The sequence below is a fragment of the Podarcis pityusensis genome (assembly GCF_964106645.2).
Source record: "Podarcis pityusensis genome assembly, chromosome: 18".
NCBI classification, from domain to species: domain Eukaryota; kingdom Metazoa; phylum Chordata; class Lepidosauria; order Squamata; family Lacertidae; genus Podarcis; species Podarcis pityusensis.
The window spans coordinates 2,133,316-2,153,196 of record NC_138043.1 but is presented as its reverse complement, the minus strand read 5'-3'; the positions used below and the strand labels follow the sequence as shown (position 1 = coordinate 2,153,196).

The 19,881-nt window shown below is 49.0% G+C and overlaps 1 protein-coding gene and 1 long non-coding RNA gene across 2 annotated transcripts in view; one reads left to right on the top strand and one right to left on the bottom strand.

Annotated features, from left to right (window-relative positions):
• LOC308467560 overlaps positions 1-19,881 on the top strand; it is a 212,134-nt gene that overhangs the window by 52,463 nt on the left and 139,790 nt on the right. The window lies entirely within an intron of this gene.
• The window catches only part of LOC308467257 (protein unc-13 homolog A), a 123,555-nt gene that overhangs the window by 90,686 nt on the left and 12,988 nt on the right, over positions 1-19,881 (bottom strand). Inside the window, exons 2-8 of the mRNA XM_080988767.1 lie at positions 12,109-12,138; positions 11,248-11,347; positions 9,775-9,892; positions 8,614-8,737; positions 6,912-6,985; positions 4,024-4,057; positions 988-1,023 (exon numbers count right to left, since the gene is read on the bottom strand). Of these exons, the coding sequence (XP_080844893.1) occupies positions 988-1,023; positions 4,024-4,057; positions 6,912-6,985; positions 8,614-8,737; positions 9,775-9,892; positions 11,248-11,347; positions 12,109-12,138 (516 nt within the window). The remainder of the gene's footprint in view (positions 1-987; positions 1,024-4,023; positions 4,058-6,911; positions 6,986-8,613; positions 8,738-9,774; positions 9,893-11,247; positions 11,348-12,108; positions 12,139-19,881) is intronic.

Genomic DNA, 19,881 nt, shown 5'->3' with positions numbered 1-19,881 from the left:
AGAGAGGGGAGGTCAGGATTCAGGAAGGGGGGAAACGTCTCGACTGGGGGGCGGGATGGGATTCGGGGAGAACAACGGTACTGGTCGATGGCAGAAGAGAACGAGGGAGGACACTGAGAGAGGTGGACGGAGCGATGGGGAAACCCAGAGAATTGGAGGCCTTTTCCCCCAAAAGCAAAAGTTGGAAGGGACCCAAAGGGCATCTAGTCCAACCCCCCTGCAATGCTGGTCCACAAATTTGTTTGCGCCACCCATGGCAGGGGATGAGCGCGCCGTGTTTTAGCTACCAGGAGGATGGAGAAGTGAGAGGAAGATGGGTCACAGCGAGATAAGACATGAGAAGGAACTGGAGTTTCCTGATTATGGGGGAAGGCGAACCCACACTGCTTTGCGTAGGTAAAACTCGATCTGCAATCTGCTTAATAATATAATAATATTTATACCCTGCCCATCTGGCCGGGTTCCCCCAGCCACTCTGGGCGGCTCCCAACAGAATATTAAAAACATCGAATACTAAACACTTCCCTAAACAGGGCTGCCTTCAGACGTCTTCTAAAAGTCAGATAGTTGTTTGTTTCCTTGACATCTGAAGGGAGGGCGCCACCACCAAGAAGGCCCTCTGCCTGGTTCTCTGCAACCTCACTTCTCGCAGGGAGGGAACCGCCAGAAGGCCCTCGGGATATGGACCCAGGTGTCTGGGGTGGAGACGCTCCTTCAGGTCTACTGGGCCGTTTAGGACTTTCAGCACCAACCCTTTGAATTATGCTCGGAAACGTCCTGGGAGCCAGTGAAGGAAATAAACAACTATCTGACTTTTAGAAGACGTCTGAAGGCAGCCCTGTTTAGGGAAGTTTTTTAATGTTTGATGTTTTTAATATTCTGTTGGGAGCCGCCCAGAGTGGCTGTGTTTGAAGAGGCCTGCATAGCAAAATGGATAGAAATTGGGGGTACGGAGGTCTAGAAGTGGGGGGCAGGTCATATACTTACTTTGTTGATCTCCCCAGCCAAAATAATTCCAGTTGCCTATGAAAAAAAAAAAAGAAGACCAAGAAGACATGTCCCTTTAAGAGACAGGCCAAGTCTAAATAAAGCCAGTAATTTTTTAGCCCCCAAGGGAAGAGGTAACTGGACCATTCCAGAAGAATTTAAATACTTCCTTGAGGGCATTATACAAGCAACATATCTAGGAAACAGAAAGGCGGTCTACAACAGAAATCTGAGTGCGTTGTTTATCTCCTGTCTGGCATGTTATCTGATCATGCCTTATCTGATTGCCTTTCTTGGTAGTCTGCCCATTCCTTTGAGATGGTGATTACTCAATTCCTGAGACAATGGGAAGGTTCCCTCACCTCCCTCCCTCCTCGCAGAGAATACATTTGGTCAGTTTGGGAGTCAAAACGGTTTCAGGTCGGTCTTCCTGTGTTGATCTATGTACGTGCTTGGTTGGTACATTTATGAACATTTATTATATATCTAAGTATTGTATTTTTCGCCCTATAGGGCGCACTGGCCCATAGGGCGCACCTCATTTTTTTTTGGGGGGGGGGAAATGAATAATAAAAAAAAATATTTCCCCCCCCCAGCCCCCAGAACAGGCTGCTGCCCGCAAGCCTTGCGAGCCCGCGGGAACTCCCGCTGGGCTCCCAAGGCTTGCGGATAGCTTCCTGAAGCCTGGAGAGCGAGATGGGTCGGTGCGCACCGACGCCTCTCGCTCTCCAGGCTTCAGCAAAAGCCTGCATTCGCCCCACACACATTTCCCCTTCATTTTTGGAGGGGAAAAGTGCGTCCTATAGGGCAAAAAATACGGTACCTTAAAATTCTTATCACAGGTATCTCTGTAAAACTGATAAAAATTGGGAGCTATCTTTTGTTCTGGGCTCCTTCCTGCCTCTTCCATGTTGGGGGTGGAAGTCCTGCAACAGTCCTTAAAAATAAAGACCAGCCCTGGTGGTTGCCGTTTTGCTCCTCTATTCCCGACTGGTGTCTCTGCTTGGTAATCCAAGTGTTACAGAAATTACAAATATTATACCTGAATGTATCCTTTCAACTTGACAGCTCAGGGAAGCTACCTAGCTTTAAAAATAATATAAAATCACCTCCTTTGCTAATTTCCTCCATTCCAAAGCTATTTCCCCCTTGAAAAAGGACTCCAGGAAGTTGCCAGAGGTGACAATTGCTGAGCTGATTGTTGGCCAAGAAAAGCCTAATCCCATCACCAGACTTGCCAAGGGGTCCAGACATGCAAAGGAAGTTCTATTGTACTTTGGGACTTCAGAGGTGTTTGCCTATGCTCATCTTATACCTGGGTCTTGCCCTGCCATGTCTGCTTATGCTAATCTTGGACCAAGGACTTGTCTGGACACATTTGACAAGGTTAAACTAGTATAACCCCTGTCTAAAGGTATTAGGTCCAGTCGTGGCCGACTCTGGGGTTGCGGCACTCATCTCGCTTTACTGGCCGAGGGAGCCGGCGTACAGCTTCCGGGTCATGTGGCCAGCAGGACTAAGCCACTTCTGGCGAACCAGAGCAGCGCACGGAAACACCGTTTACCTTCCCACCAGAGCGGTACCTATTTATCTACTTGCACTTTGACATGCTTTTGAACTGCTAGGTGGGCAGGAGCAGGGACCGAGCAACGGGAGCTCACCCCATCGCGGGGATTCGAACCGCCGACCTTCTGATCGGCAAGTCCTAGGCTCTGTGGTTAACCCACAGCACCACCCGCGTCCCATGTCTACCCCTCCCCTTTTGTGACATGTCAGTGATGCAGCAGTGATGCTGTACGAACTGTATTCTGGGATATGGCGGGAAAGTTTTAAAAGTCCTCGTCACCCCATCCTCGGGGTTCAAAATTCCTCTTTGAACCTGTTGCGCAATAAACTTTGGTCTACAGCTATTTGCTCCGGTTGGTGGCTGAACTCCTTCCTTTATTCCGCAGGGCTCTGCCCGACGAGCTGGGTAAATGAGAAGCCTCACACCTAGATTTTTCCGTAACACAAGCAAGCCCAAGGATTTTCCTATAACAGATCTCCGAACAGCAGTTCCTAGCCCAGGTACCGTATTTTTCGCTCTATACGACGCACCGGACCATAGGAGGGGGAGAACAGGGGGGGAAATTCTCCCCCTCTCTGCGCAGCGCCCCTTCAGCGAAGCGGGAGGAGAAACGGACCCCCTTCCATTTCTCCTCCTGCTTCGCTGAAGGGGCGCTGTGTAGAGAGGGAAAACTGTGCAGCGCCTCTCCAGCGAAGCGAAGCCTGGAGAGCAAGAGGGATCGGTGTGCACTGACCCCTCTCGCTCTCCAGGCTTCAGGCGGCTATCCACAAGCCTTCGGAGTGCAGCGGGAACTCCTGCTGCGCTCCGAAGGCTTGCGGATAGCTGCCTGAAGCCCCCAGAGTGCAGCGGGAGTTCCCTGCGCGCCAGGGGCTTCAGGCGGCTTCAGCGAAAGCAACGCGAAGCCTCCGGAGCGCAGGGGGAGCGCTCCCTCTGAGCTTCGGAGGCTTCGCGTTGCTATTGCTGAAGCCAAGGAGCCTGCATTCATAGGACGCACACACATTTCCCCTTCATTTTTGGAGGGGAAAAAGTGCATCCTATAGAGCGAAAAATACGGTACTTTGCTCCCAAACTCGAGACTTTCCTGAGACTTAAAAGTGGGGCGGGGTGGGAGAGAGACAAAGCAGGAAGGGGGGACAAATGGGGATAAGGGAGACACAGAGGGGAGGGTTGAGAATCAAGGGGGGGGACTTCTGCCAACCAGGTGACCCCCTTTTTGGTGGCCAAGCCCTCCAAGCGAGGTACCTTCCAAACCAAAGATGGAGGGTCATGGAAAAACCTTCACAGATATTCCCTGAGTCAGGGGGTACAGAACGTGTCTTGCTGGACTCCAACTCCCAGAAACCATTGCAGCCACCAGAGAGGATGCTGTGAGCTGAAGTCCAGCAGGTCACAGAGGGACAGGAGCTGGTTAGGGCATGGAGGAAGCGAGATCGAATTCCCTAAAATTCACAAGCGAGTCAAACACTTACAGCACTGAGATCCGGGTACGGGGAGCGGCTTCTCCTGTGTCCCCCAAGAATGAGAATGGGAACCCCAAAATTTAGAGAGGGGGAAGCAGACGGAGAGAAGAGGGAAGGGGAAGAGTCAGTGTTTATCTCAGAACAACTTAAAATACGTTTTTAAAAATGCTTTACAGTTACAGCAGTCCCTTGGTTCTCAAACGCCTTGGTGCTCAAACAGCTTGGAACCAGAACGCTGCAAACCTGGAAGGAAGTGTTCTGGTTTGCGAACTTTTTTCGGAAGCCGAACATGTTCTGTTTTGAGCGTTACGCTTCCGTTCTGAGTGCCACACTTCCATTTTGAGCGTTACGCCGAGGTCTGTCTGCTTTTGCTATTTATTTTGCGTTTTCGTTTTTGCGGCTTTTGGGCTTTTGGGCTTTTGTTTTTGTGAGGGTGTGGAACGCAGTCCAGCCACTGGTGGTTCGATTGCGTGACTGCAGTACATTGCCTATTGCTTTCGCTTTATGGATCAACGGTCTCGTTAGATAGTAAAATTCATGTAAAATTGCTGATTTAGGGGTTGTTTTTAAAAGTCTGGAACGGATTAATCCCTTTTGCATTCCTTTCTATGGGAAAGTGCACCTTGGTTTTGGAACAGACTTCCAGAACGGATTAAATTTGAGAACCAAGGTACCACTGTATTAAAGAAAACACAATCACAAAACATCTAATAAAAATAACATGTCATTAAAATGTTACAAAAGTTCATGCAATTGCTCATATTTAGATTTCCAATTGGCCAGAAATCGTCCAGGTTTTTGTGTCTCTTAATTTTAACTGGGGACTCAACTACATTAGGGACGTGGGTGGCGCTGTGGGTTAAAGCACAGAGCCTAGGACTTGCTGATCAGAAGGTCGGCGGTTCGAATCCCCGCAATGACGGGGTGAGCTCCCGTTGCTTGTCCCTGCTCCTGCCCACCTAGCAGTTCAAAAGCACATCAAAGTGCAAGTAGATCAATAGGTACCGCTCCGGCGGGAAGGTAAACGGCATTTCCGTGCGCTGCTCTGGTTCGCCAGAAGCGGCTTAGTCCTGCTGGCCACATGACCCGGAAGCTGTATGCCGGCTCCCTTGGCCAGTAAAGCGAGATGAGCACCGCAACCCCAGAGTCGGCCACGACTGGACCTAATGGTCAGGGGTCCCTTTACCTTTACTAGATCTAGCCTTGGTCTAGCCTGAGCAGGAAATAGTTAGAGACTAACCCTCTGAATCTATTGGTTGGCTCCAATGTTACCCCTATTCAGACTAACAAGGCGTGCCCATTGAAATCAATGGGCATGGTTAACTGAAAGGTAAAGGGACCCCTCACCATTAGGTCCAGTCGTGGCCGACTCTGGGGTTGCAGTGCTCATCTCGCTTTATTGGTTGTGGGAGCCGGCGTACAGCTTCCAGGTCATGTGGCCAGCAGGACTAAGCCGCTTCTGGCGAACCAGAGCAGCGCACGGAAATGCCGTTTACCTTCCCGCCAGAGTGGTACCTATTTATCTGCTTGCACTTTGACGTGCTTTTGAACTGCTAGGTTGGCAGGAGCAGGGACCGAGCAACGGGAGCTCACCCCGTCATTGCGGGGATTCGAACCGCCGACCTTCTGATTAGCAAGTTCTAGGCTCTGTGGTTTAACCCACAGCGCCACCCGTATCCCATATGGCTAACTTAGATCTCTTAATTTCAGTAGGTCTAGTCTGAGTAGGGAAAAAACACACACACAAACACAACCATGCTGGTAAGAAGACCATGAATGCTAAAAGCCAGGAAGGAATCTGGATGAGCAAGTCTCCGCCCCGAAGCATCCATGCTTTAGATAAGGCATATAATAATAATAATAATAATAATAATAATAATAATAATAAATAATTTATTTATACCCCGCCCATCTCGCTGGGCTTCCCCAACCACTCTGGGCAGCTTCCAAAAAATATATTAAAGTACTGTAATAGATCAAACATTAAAAGCTTCCCTAAACAGGGCTGCCTTCAGATGTCTTCTAAAAGTCTGGTAGTTGTTGTTCTCTTTGACATCTGGTGGGAGGGCGTTCCACAGGGCAGGCGCCACCACCGAGAAGGCCCTCTGCCCGGTGCCCTGTAACTTGGCTTCTCGCAATGAGGGAACCACCAGAAGACCCTCGGAGCTGGACCTCAGTGTCCGGGTAGAACGATGGAGGTGGAGACGCTCCTTCAGGTATACTGGGCCGAGACAGTTTAGGGCTTTAAAGGTCAGCACCAACACTTTGAATTGTGCCCAGAAACGTACTGGGAGCCAATATAAGTCTTTCAAGACTGGTGTTATATGGTCTCGGCGGCCGCTCCCAGTCCCCAGTCTAGCTGATGCATTCTGGATTAGTTGTAGTTTCCGGGTCACCTTCAAAGGCAGCCCCACGTAGAGCGCATGGCAGTAGTCCAATCGGCAGATAACCAGAGCATGCACCACTCTGGCGAGACAGTCCGCAGGCAGGGAGGGTCTCATCCTGCGTCCCAGATGGAGCTGCCCTGGACACAGAACTGACCTGCGCCTCCATGGACAGCTGTGAGTCCAGAATGACTCCCAGGCTGCGCACCTGGTCCTTCAGGGGCACAGTTACCCTATTCAGGACCAGGGAGTCCTCCACACAAGCCCACCCCCTGTCCCCCAAAAACAGCACTTAACTGCTCGGTCTTAAGTCAGTCCAGTTTAAGGTATGTTACACACACACACACACACACACACACACGCACACTGTGTGCTCGGAAACATACTGGGAGCCAGTGTAGGTCTTTCAAGACTGGTGTTAATGCATGAAGGGGTTAATACCATAGAGTAAGCTAGGTTACACACACACACACACACACACACACACACACACACACCCTCTTAGAAACTTACATCATCCTGATCTCTCATCGCATTGAGCCTCTCAAGTTCTTTGACCCAGTAGCGTGCTTCCTCCTCAGGTATATCTGCAGAGGAAAGAGGGGTGGAATTGGAGGCGGTTCAGTTGACGGAATTAAAAAGAAGAAAATAAAAACCACGCAATTGGTACAAGCCTGTTCCCGGACTGGACCATATATAAAACATAAGAAGAGGGGTGCTGGATCAGGCAAACAGCCCCATCGATCCCAGTATCCTCTTAGAATCAGAGTTGAATGGGACCATTAGGTTCATCCAGCCCAACCCACTGCTATTGCAGGAAACTTTTGCCCAAGGTGGGACTTGAACTCGCTACCTTGAGGTTTAGATCCGCATGCTCAACCGACTGAGCTATCCCACAGTGGCCAACCCAAACTTCGCACGACCTCTAGGCCGTGCAAACCCCTAATACAGCGGTCCCTTGGTTCTCAAACGCCTTGGTCCTCAAACAACTTGGAACCCAAACACTGCAAACCCAGAAGTAAGTGTTCCGGTTTGTGAACTTTTTTCGGAAGCCGAACGTGCTCCATTTTGAGTGTTACCCTGAGGTCTGTCTGTTTTTGCTATTTATTTTGCGTTTTGGCGACTCTTTTTCAGTTTGCTTTTGTGGCTCTGAGGAACCCAATTCAGCTACTGATGGATCGATTGCGTGACTGCGGTACATTGATTATTGTTTTACGGATCGATGGCCTGGTTAAATAGTAAAATCCACGTTTGATTGCTGTTTTAGGGGTTGTTTTTAAAAGTCTGGAATGGATTAATCCGCTTTGCATTGCTTTCTACGGGAAAGCAGCGCGCCTTGGTTTTGGAACAGACTTCCGGAACGGATTAGGTTTGAGACCCAAGGTACCACTGTAGTAATAACAATAACATTTATAACCGGGAACTTTTAAGGGAGGTTTTTTTGGACTCGGCCCTTTACTATCCTATGTGCTATGGCGTCTTGGGACTTGGAGCTTTGAAGATGGTTTTTAAAAGTGTTCCAGTTTGCAAACCTTTTTCGGAAGCCGAACATGCTCCATTTTGAGTGTTATGCTTCCGTTTTGAGTGTTAGGCTGAGGTCTGTCTGGTTTTGCTATTTATTTTGCATTTTTGTGGCTCTTTTTGTTTTGTTTTTGTGACTGTGTGGAACCCAGTTCAGCTACTGGTTGATTGATTGTGTGACTGCAGTACAGTGGTACCTCGGGTTTAGTACTTAATTCGTTCCGGAGGTCCGTTCTTAACCTGAAACTGTTCTTAACCTGAAGCACCACTTTAGCTAATGGGGTCTCCTGCTGCCGCTGTGCTGCCGGTGCACGATTTCTGTTCTCATCCTGAAGCAAAGTTCTTAATCCGAGGTACTATTTCTGGGTTAGCGGAGTCTGTAACCTGAAGCGTACGTAACCCGAGGTACCACTGTACACGGTTTATTACTTTCGCTTTATGGATCAGTGGTCTCGCTAGATAGTAAAATCCATGTTAAATTGCTGTTTTAAGGTTTGTTTTTAAAAGTCTGGAACGGATTAATCCATTTTGCATTGCTTTCTATGAAAAAGCGTGCCTCGGTTTTGGAACGCTTTGGTTTTGGAACGGACTAAGTTTGAGAACCAAGGTACCACTGTAATTGGGGTACACGTACACACACACACACACACACACACACACCACTTTACAACTCAATCCATCCCTCCTTCCCTACCGAGTGGGAGTTCAAAGCGAGTGTCCAAAAGGATGCGGTGGAAAGTTGGGTCCTTGGTCCCAGAGATCTCATTGTCCGTCATGATGACATGGGAGTCGAGAGTCAGCCATTCCCCCGGACCCTCCTGGGATGGAAGAAAGAGGTTTGGATTTAGCCCAGCCATTGCAAAATGTGGGACGTGATCTATAAGTAGCAGTCAAGTACAACATTCCTTGTTTTCCTAGAGTGGACATGCAATGGAATGTTTGGCCCAGCCAGTTGAAAACTTCCTGTTTCCTCCTGGCTGGGACATCCTTCCTTTGCATGTGACTAGAGGTGGGCGTGGCCTTACCTGTCCAGGTAACAAAAGGACAAGGCACACAGCCATCTCTCTCTCTCTTTGACTTCCTTGGTCGTTGGAGGAGCAGCTTTTAGCTAGGACCGCTCTGCTAGCTCTCAGGAAACAGAGGACACTGGGATTATCCCCAGTAGATCCACATGTATAAACTTTGTAAACAAGTCTGCCTTCAGGGATCCAACTGTGAACCGATTATGTGAGTAAACCTCTTTTATATACTTTACGCAAGATTGTGGCGTGTTTATTCTTTTAAAAGGGATATAAGGGAACTTAAAGGTAAAGGGTAAAAGGACCCCTGACCATTAGGTCCAGTCGTGACCGACTCTGGGGTTGCGGCGCTCATCTCGCTTTACTGGCCGAGGGAGCCGGCGTACAGCTTCCGGGTCATGTGGCCAGCAGGACTAAGCCGCTTCTGGCGAACCAGAGCAGCGCACGGAAACGCCGTTTACCTTCCCGCCAGAGCAGTACCTATTTATCTACTTGCACTTTGACGTGCTTTCGAACTGCTAGGTGGGCAGGAGCAGGGACCGAGCAACGGGAGCTCAGCCCGTCATTGCGGGGATTCGAACCGCCGACCTTCTGATCGGCAAATCCTAGTCTCTGTGGTTTAACCCACAGCGCCACCCACATCCCATAAGGGAACTTACCAGGAACCTAATAGCGAGAGGCTCACACGAGCCTGCAACCTGCTAACCGCTGTTCGTTTAAAAGGGGAATGTAAAACTCTGCTAATTAAAGGAACTTGCTAGTGCAAGTTAGGATGGATATTAATAAACAATATATCCTCTCCTGACTCTCTGGACATTCCCACACTTTCTACGCACCTCGTTGGATTGCCGGATCGTGCTTAGCGGAATCCACACAGTCCCCACCATCGTGTCCCAGATTAGACCCTTGTTCCACACTTCCACTGTCAGCCCGAGGTCCAGGCGGTTGATTTCACTGCAAGAGAAATGTAGTTTTAATCGCACGGTGCCCGTTCTCAGGAACGGCCAATCCCTTAAGAATATATGGACAAGCCCCTGGGTTTCCCGCCCTCCTCCCCTTTATTTTGCATTTTTGTTTTGGAGGCTTTTTCGGTTTATTTCTTTTTGTGACTGTGCGGAACCCATTTCAGCTACTGATGGATTGGTTGTGTGACTACGGAAATGGATAAAAGCCCCCCATCCAAACAATGACTATCATTAGTGCAGGTAAAGGGGGGGGAAATGTAATTGTAATTTTTATCATCTACAATACTGTCTTATTGGGGGTTGGGCTGGATGACCCCTTAGGGTCCCTTGCAAGTCGACAATTCTATGACAGATATAGAGCTCAGCCAGGGCCGGATTTAGGTTTGATGAGGCCCTCAGCTCCTGAAGGTAATGGGGCCCTTTATATGTCCAGCTGTCCTTTGTCAACAACAAATTGCAGCTGTTTTTTGTGTTGAATATATGCAGCTATATGGTAATTTATGGACCTAGTAGGTATCTCAAGCCATTTGTCCATGTTGCCCTGCAACCAGTCCATGCAGAATGTAGGCACCCTATATATAGAAAGGAGCAAAGCAGGGATATTTTAGGGAGCAGGCTAGCAGGCCGGGCCCATGACTTACATCCTAGGAGCCTACACAGCATAAGACACCATTTCTGTATGTAGGTTTTATTTCATTTGTTTTTTATCTTATATTTTGGAAATGTACATCCAGGGTTTTTTCCCCTTTACATTTTTTTGGGGGCCCCCAAGAGAGTGGGGCCCTAAGCTATAGCTTGTTTAGCTTATATGTAAATCTGTCACTTCTGTTCTCTGAGCACTTGGAATTAACTGGTTCGGTTTTAACAAAGTTCACCAAATTTGTTGAAAAATCTCTAAAGGGCTCACAACAGAATATAACATCAAATGTTAAAAACTTCCCTAAACAGACTGCCTTCAGATGTCTTCTAAAAGTCATATTTTATGGGAAAGTTTTCAATTATAAAGAAATAAAGTGATATAAATAAAAATAAAAAGGCACCAAAATGTGTAGAGAAAGAAAGAAAACACACACAAAAAATACCTTAACCCATACATTGATATTGCTATCCTAATACATATGTAAATATGAATAGCCTACGGCATTTTGTATAACCTCATTCCAAATATTGTATTTATCCAAGCAAAATCAACAGGCAGACTGAGGGCTCCCTGTCCACACTTTCCTCTCTCCTTTCTCAAGGAAACCCACTACTGAGCTCCAAACCAGAACCAACAGCAAGAAACAGCCAGAAACCCAGATTGCTGTTTGTTCCGAATGAGCGCTAGAGAGCAGCTCCACTTACAACATGAAGTCTTGCTCCCAGCATGGAAGGTTTCCTCGCACCGCTATCGTCGTGCTCTTCACATTCTGGACTTTGAGGGTGACATACGTGTTGAATTTTTCTGTACGGGGAGGAGAGGGGGGAAGGGACACAGAATAGGATAGGTGGATAGAGAGAAGAGAACTGGTGTCTGTCAGAGAAAAGCCCTTTGTCTGAATGAAAAACAGCCCCAACAGTGGGAAAGTGGGGAGGGTCTGTGGGATCTTTGCACCGCAGCGCCGGATATGCTTAAGATGGCCCTGAACTGGGCAGGTTGTTCTGACAAGGTAGAGCTTATTGCTCAAAGAAAGCACACGGAAAGACAGGAATCCCCTCTGATATTGCGTCCTGCCTTGGATGAGCCCACGGTTGGTTGCTGCTAAGCCGCAGCAACAAGGCTCTCAAAGTGGGGGCAATGGTTCAAGGTAAAGAGACCCCTGACCGTTAGGTCCAGTCGTGGCCGACTCTGGGGTTGTGGCGCTCATCTTGCTTTATTGACTGAGGGAGCCGGTGTACAGCTTCCGGGTTGTGGCCAGCAGGACTAAGCCGCTTCTGGCGAGCCAGAGCAGTGCACGGAAACACCGTTTACCTTCCCACCAGAGTGGTACCTATTGATCTACTTGCACTTTGAGGTGCTTTCGAACTGCTAGGTGGGCAGGAGCAGGGACCGAGCAACGGGAGCTCACCCCGTCGCTGGAATCGAACAGCCGACCTTCTGATTGGCAAGTCCTAGGCTCAGAGGTTTAGACCACAGTGCCACCCGCGTCCCTGGGGCCAATGGCTAGTCATTCTCAATAGTCGCATGACTCCCCAGGTACAACAAGGAGAAGAGGAAGGACTCACCTTGGGGGCCGTCAAATTTGGCTTTCTTGACTGGAAGGGAAAAGGAGAAAGCAGAAGGGTTAGTTGCACCATTCAATATGTGCTCTCTTTTTCTTTCACTTGATTTAAAAATTGATTTATCATAAAGATATGTACAAACTAGCGCATGACTGTGTAAACAGAACCATACACAAAGCATATTCAGTATACCTATGGGACCGCCTCTCCTGGTATGTCCCACAAAGGAACTTACGGTCTTCAAACAAAAACATCTTGGAGGTCCCAGGCCACAGAGAGGTTAGGCTGGCCTCAACTAGAGCCAGGGCTTTTTCAGTTGTGGCTCCGATCTGGTGGAACGCTCTGTCAGAAGAGACTAGAGCCCTGCGGGACTTGACATCTTTCCGCAGGGCCTGCAAGATGGAGCTGTTCCGCCAGGCCTTTGGCCAAGGCACAGTCTGACCCCCTCCTTTGGCAATCCTCACAGAACTCTAGCCCAATGGTTGCCATTAATCTGTTTTGAATTAATTTTATAATGAAATGATTTTAGAATGTTTTATCATTTTACTGTTGTTAGCCGCTCTGAGCCCGGCTTCGGCTGGGGAAGGCGGGATATAAATAAAATTTTGTTATTATTATTATTATTATTATTAATTATTATTATTACAGTGGTGCCTTGGTTCTCAAATGCCTTGGTTCCCAAATGCCGAAAACCCGGAAGTGAGTGTTCTGGTTTTCGAATGATTTTTGGAAGCCGAACGTCGGGCTCTTCTGATTGGCTGAAGGAGCTTTGGTCTAAGGTAGCACATTCTAAAGTAGAATCTTTTTTTTTTTGATAGAAAGAGGTGTCTCACTCATAGCTCTCCATGGTGCTGAAACGCTCCCCTGCCTTGCTGACTTGAGAGCTGTCCATTGTGCTACCTTAGACCAAGTGCTTTGGTTTGCGAACGTTTTGGAAGTCAAACGGACTTCTGGAATGGATTCCGTTCGACTTCTGAAGTACGACTGTATAAGCAAGGGCTCTCGCAGCACCCAGCACAACGTGAAGCCCCGAGAATTTCACCAACATTTTCTCTGATGTGTTTTGAAGGCGACGCCTTCTCCCATTCATTGAAGATTAAAAGAAAAAGAAAAAAGGGAAACAATTGATTGGCCCAGCACTCTTCCCATCGCTGTCTTAAAGGAACCCGGCAGATCTTCCTTCCTCTGTTTATTTGCCCTAATTCTCGGCTGGCTAAGGGACTGGGTTAAATCCATTTCCCTCGCTCCCAGAAATCTGGTGACCTACTTCTGAGCCGTCAGAGTGACATTGCATTTTGCATTGCCGCGCAGCCTCTGGGCAATGAGGGGAACATGTGGGAAGATGGATTCTCTCTCGCACTTGAACTCCTCCGCTCCTGAATGGCTCAGAACTGGTTTGAACCAGCTTTCCTTTCCTCTCGCATCTTCTGGAACGCTGTCAACTCCGCCTCACTTTTGAATGAATTAACCACTACAGTCTCGGACCGACGAAATAAAACGCACAATATAATGCAACTAGTTGATTTTTTTTGGGACACATATATAAAAAGACTCCCTTTTTAAAAAAAGAAGCAGCTGGTGGTGATCTTTACACTGAAGTAAGAATTATTATTTTTTTGCAACCCAGCTAAGGTAAATGAGGCAGTTGTAGCGTGGAAGACCAGGGTTCAAATTCCAGCTGGGTGGTGGTGTTTTTTTGAGAGAGAAGTGTCTCACTCAGAGCTCTCCATAGTGCTGAAATGCTGTCCATTGTACTACCTTAGACTAAGTGTCTCACTCGGAAGCCAGAGATTTTAATTTATTATTTTTTTACTAGCCAGGCATTTGTATAAAGGGGGGGAGGAGAGAACTATTTTTAGCTGTGGTTTTCCTGACATTATTCGCTGCCGAATTGTTGCTGTTAGGAGCTTGTGGTTTCAACAATGTGCTGCTGCGTATGATTGTTCAACCTGTCAGCCATTAGCCACCCCGAGCTCTGGATGGGAGGAAGGGTGAGATATTGGAATCATGAATGAATGAACAAACTAGAGTCCACAGAACCAAGGCCCATGGAACCACAGCCAGCAGCCTCATAGGTGCCTTTCACTGGTGCCTACACAATTTATCCAGAATGCGGAAGCTAGACTGGTGACTGGGAGTGGCCACAAAGACCATATAACACTGGTCCTGAAAGACCTACATGGGCTCCCAGGACGTTTCCAAGCACAATTCAAAGGGTTGGTGCTGACATTTAAAGCTCTAAACGGCCTCGGCCCAGTATCCCTGAAGGAGCATCTCCACCCCCATCGTTCAGCCTGAGGTCCAGCTCCAAGGGCCTTCTGGCAGTTCCCTCCCTGCAAGAGGGACTGTGATGGCCTGGGATTCGGACTCAGAGGCTGAACCTGAGGAATCTCCGCCTGCACAGGAGTCCCCGCCTCCAGAACCAGCTGAGCCGGGTTTGGGGCTTGAGCCTGAAGGGTCCTCACCTGTGCTGGGTCCTCAGGTGAGTCTGCTCTGGCTCCTGAGGTGATGGAGGACCCATTGCCTGCAGGTGCTCCACTCTCAGCCCCGTCAGAGGAAGCTGAGGTTGCCTCTGGGTCCAGTAACCCTCCAGCCTCTCCTGAGCTGCAGAGGCTCAGGGCAGAGAGGCGGAGGGAACGAAGTTCCCACAGGAGGAGTGCTCGCCTCCAGGCCAGGAGAGGCGAGTCACCTGTGGACCGGGGCCGCCCTATGCCTCGGGGCAGATAAAAGCCAGCCAGCCCCAGTCCCAAGTTGCGGGAGCAACGTTGTTGGTAGCCAGTTCCTGGCTGCACCCTGTCCTGCTGGATCTCCTGACCTCGCCCAACTCCCTGCCTTGGACCCAGCTTCAAGCTTTGACAGACTGCCTCCATACTGCACTGGACTCGGACCTCGCCTCACGGTTATCCCACAGGACCAGCACAGGGACTCCTGTCCCTAAGCTCTGCACTTGTGGCTTAGCAATGGGACTACAACAGGTGGGGGGCTGGCTGTAGGCAGACTGAGCTTAGTGGGGCATCTCCTTAGCCACCCGAACAGACTAGCTTGCAAAGCTTCCCACCCCCAACCTTAAGACTCCATCGGCCTTGAGCTGACACAACTGTGATGATGGGCAGGTGTAGGACAGGACCCCCGAGATAGAAATAGGAGGCCCCCAAGAGGTCTTGGGTGTGTTACACCACTGCCACGATGCACCCAGTATAATAGCAGGGACCACTAAAATGGCCCGTGCCTTGGTGCCTTTGTGCAAGTGGCTCAGCTGGAGCTCTCCATGGTGCTGATTCGCCACAACCTGCCTTCCTCCACGAGTCTCCAGATTGGACTAGGACGCTGGTACGTACAGAATGGTTTTGATTCCAGAAGACCAGAAAACATTGTTGTTGCTTTTCCAGGCTCGTCTCCTTCCAGAGAAGAGGAAGGAGGCTGGAGCAAAAAAACAACAAAACACCGGGCGCTGAGCGAAATATGGAGCCACCCACGGAACAGGTGTCCTGTCTCTGCCGCCGTCTCTGTTGACTCGACGAGATATCATTCTGCCCGCATCAAGAAATATCACCAACTTCTGGCACAGCTCCCAACCACTGCGATTTAAGGGAGGTGCCAATGTTTGCCCCATAGGGGTGCCGTGAGGTCCTTCTCCATGTCTGAACTTAATGGTCTTACAGCATGCACACTCCCTTTTAGATGTTGTTGTCATTTAGTCGTGTGCGCCTCTTTGTGACCCCCTGGACCACAGCACGCCAGGCACTCCTGTCTTCCACTGCCTCCCGCAGTTTAGTCAAACTCATGCTGGTAGCTTCGAGAACACTGTCCCCTTCTCCTTGTGCCCTCCATCTTTCTCAACATCAGGGTCTTTTCCAGGGAGTCTTCTCTTCTCCTGAGGTGGCCAAAGTCTTGGAGCCTCAGCTTCAGGATCTGTCCTTCCAGTGAGCACTCAGGGCTGATTTCCTTCCGAATGGAGAGGTTGGATCTTCTTGCAGTCCATGGGACTCTCAAGAGTCTCCTCCAGCACTAGAATTCAAAAGCATCCATTCTTTGGCGATCAGCCTTCTTGATGGTCCAGCTCTCACTTCCACACATCACTACTGGGATGATAATGATATATATTACATTTGGATAATGATATATATTAAATTAAATAATTCAAATGGATTTATTCGGGGCCAGGTGGGGGGGGGGAGAGAATTGCTTTGGGAATTCTGAGTTCACCAGAATTTGGGAGGAACAGAACCTGGCATAGAGTCCAACTCTGGAATGGTAAAGAGATGCAACGGGCGGTACTGGTCATTCCTACAGGTCGTGTAATGTGGGTTGTGTGAAGGGGAGAGTCAAACAATTGCGGGAGGAGAGTGGATGTGATATAGGTGTGTTGTTTTTCTTGGAGACAGGAGAGGGAGAGGGATTTGCAAAAAAGACCAGGTGCAGAGAGATATACTATAAGGTAAAGGGTAAAGGGACCCCTGACCATTAGGTCCCGTCGTGGCCGACTCTGGGGTTGCGGCGCTCATCTCGCTTTACTGGCCGAGGGAGCCGGCGTACAGCTTCCGGGTCATGTGGCCAGCAGGACTAAGCCTCTTCTGGCGAACCAGAGCAGCGCACGGAAACGCCGTTTACCTTCCCGCCGGAGCGGTACCTATTTATCTACCATATTTTTCGCTCTATAACACGCACCAGACCATAACACGCACGTAGTTTTTAGAGGAGGAAAACAAGAAAAAAAATATTCTAAACGAAATAGTGGATATATGATTTTTGTGGTTCATGCTGTGGCCACAGACATGTGATCCGACAGCGAGTTTGGAGTAGCCCAATGCAAAAATCCTGAGGATAGATGTGGATCCATGCTTTGTAACCACGGAGGAGGGAAGGAAGGGGAACCATGGATCCTCTGCTGACGACTGCAGCAGATCCCCCCCGCCACCCGCAGGCATTCGCTCCATAACACGCACAGACATTTCCCCTTACTTTCTAGGAGGAAAAGAGTGTGTGTTATGGTGCAAAAAATACGGTACTTGCACTCTGACATGCTTTTGAACTGCTAGGTTGGCAGGAGCAGGGATTGGTTGAGATAGGTGCAAATTAGGTTAGATCAGGGCTGCATCTACACAACTGTTTATTCCGTTTCCCCGACTTTCTCTACCTTTCATACAACGCAAGAGGCCCTTCCAGCAATCTAGCAGGATCTACCGGAAGAGATGGAATTTGGGGTGAGGTTACCAGATTTTTTCCCCAATGAATCCAGGGAGACTTTTCAACTGACAATCCTTCAAGGCACCCCAGGACGCCACAGAAAATGGGTTTAATTCCATTTTGAAGAGGTCTGCTCACTGCACCATTGCTTGGCAGAACAGTGGGATAGAAATGTTTTATAATAAAAAACACACACCAAAATGTTCTTATTCCTCTACCTCCCTCTCTTGCTGCTACTGTGAAAAGCTCCTTTATTCCCTTCTCTGCTAGATTCTGCCTCTTAAAGCCTTCACATTTAACAGAACTATTTTTAATCTCCTCGCTTTTCACTTGCAGATGGCATGTGGCTGCCGACATGATGACACACACACACACTCTCACTCTCTCTCTTTCTCTGTACTTAGAAGCGAGAGGACACGAGGCCATTTCATGAAGCCCCACAAAAATGTGGTAGGGATCTACAGTGGTACCTCGCAAGACGAATGCCTCGCGAGACAAAAAACTCGCTAGACGAAAGGGTTTTTTGTTTTCTGAGCTGCTTCGCAAGACGATTTTCCCTATGGGCTTGCTTCGCAAGACGGAAACGTCTTGCAAGTTTGTTTCCTTTTTCTTAACACCGTTAATACAGTTGGCGACTTGACTTCGAGGAGCAACTCGTAGAACGCGGTGTGGTAGCCTTTTTTGAGGTTTTCAAAGACCTTTGGTGATTTTTGAAGCTTTTCCAAAACTTTTCCGACATGGTGCTTCGCAAGACGGAAAAAATCGCAAGACGACAAAACTCGCGGAACGAATTAATTTCGTCTTGCGAGGCACCACTGTATCTCTCTGGAAGCTCAGATTGCAAAAAATCTGCCATACCTGGGTCTCAGGATCCTTCTGTTTCCCAAAAACAGTCGACTGGAGAAGCCCAGCCGTCAACAGAGGCTGGTCCATTCAGGCCAGTTTAAGGACCATTCCAGAAATTGGAACGGTCCTGAGTTGGCAAATCTGGATAGCTCAGTTGGTTAGAGCGTGGTGCTGATTACGCCAAGGTTGCGGTTCGGTCCACCATATGGGACTGCAAATTCTTGCGTTGTAGAGGGTTGGACTAGATGACTCTCACGGTCACTTTCAACTCTATGATGCTAAGCGGACTGTCTGGCCAGAGTGGTGCATGCTCTGGTTATCTCCCGCTTGGACTACTGCCATGCGCTCTACGTGGGGCTACCTTTGAAGGTGACCCGGAAACTGCAACTAATCCAGAATGCAGCAGCTAGACTGGTGACTGGGAGTGGAGACCATATAACACCGGTCCTGAAAGACCTACATTGGCTCCCAGGACGTTTCCAAGCACAATTGAAAGTGTTGGTGCTGACCTTGAAAGCCCTAAACGGCCTCAGCCCAGTATACGTAAAGGAGCTTCTCCAACCCCATTGTTCAGCCCGGACACCTGGGTCCAGCTCCAAGGGCCTTCTGGCGGTCCACTCCCTGTGAGATGAGAGGTTGTGCAGGGAGCCAGGCAGAGGTTGCACAGCCTGGGAGTCATTTTGGACTCACAGCTGTCCATGGAGGCGCAGGTCAATTCTGTGTCCAGGGCAGCTCCATCTGGTACGCAGGATAAGACCCTCCCTGCCCGCAGACTGTCTGGCCAGAGTGGTGCATACTCTGGTTATCTCCCACTTGGACTACTGCAATGCACTCTCCGTGGGGCTACCTTTGAAGGTGACCCAGAAACTACAACTAATCCAGAATGCGGCAGCCAGACTGGGGACTGGGAGTGGCTGCTGAGACCATATAATATCAGTCCTGAAAGACCTCCATTGGCTCCCAGTACATTTCCGAGCACAATTCAAAGTGTTGGTGCCGACCTTGAAAGCCCTAAATGGCCCAGTATACCTGAAGGAGTGTCTCCACCCCCATCGTTCAGCCCGGACACTGAGGTCCAGCACCGAGGGCCTTCTGGCGGTTCCCAATCAAATAGAAAATAATATAAAGCTTGAACAGGCTGTATGTGTTTAACCCCCTGAAACCTTTCCTGGTCTTTTCATGCCGGGCCACCTATTATTTTCAGCAATTCGCCCACTCTGCTTAACAATGGCTGGGTAGATTTCAAAGCCAAAATCGCCTGGCGGGGAAATGTTAGATCCATTTTAAGCTCGGAACAAATTGTCATGTGAAACAGAAGGAATAGGGCGGCTTGGGGTTTCTGATCTAAGCTTAATGGTTGCGACACCAATATATCTGATAGGGAGTGGTGCCTTCAGGGATCAATGGGGCACCCCAGTTTCTCCCCCCTAATTCTGAACTCTTGCTCGCTGCCAGAGGGAACGACGCATGGGGAATAAGTCTCCGTCGTTTCATTTGATAGATTTCTAAAATTGCACGTCAGGGGTACATTTAATCCAGCAAAAGGCTGTGTTGGAGTGTCTGCCTTTGCACACAGAATGCCCTGGGTTCGAGTCTCGGCACCCCCGGATAAGGCTAGGAAATGCTTTGGAAAATGGACCAGAAGTCTGAATTGATCAACCCAGACATTAAGGTCCAGCTCTGAGGGCTTTCTGGCAGTTCCCTCCCTGCGAGAAGTGAGGTTACAGGGAACCAGGCAGAGGG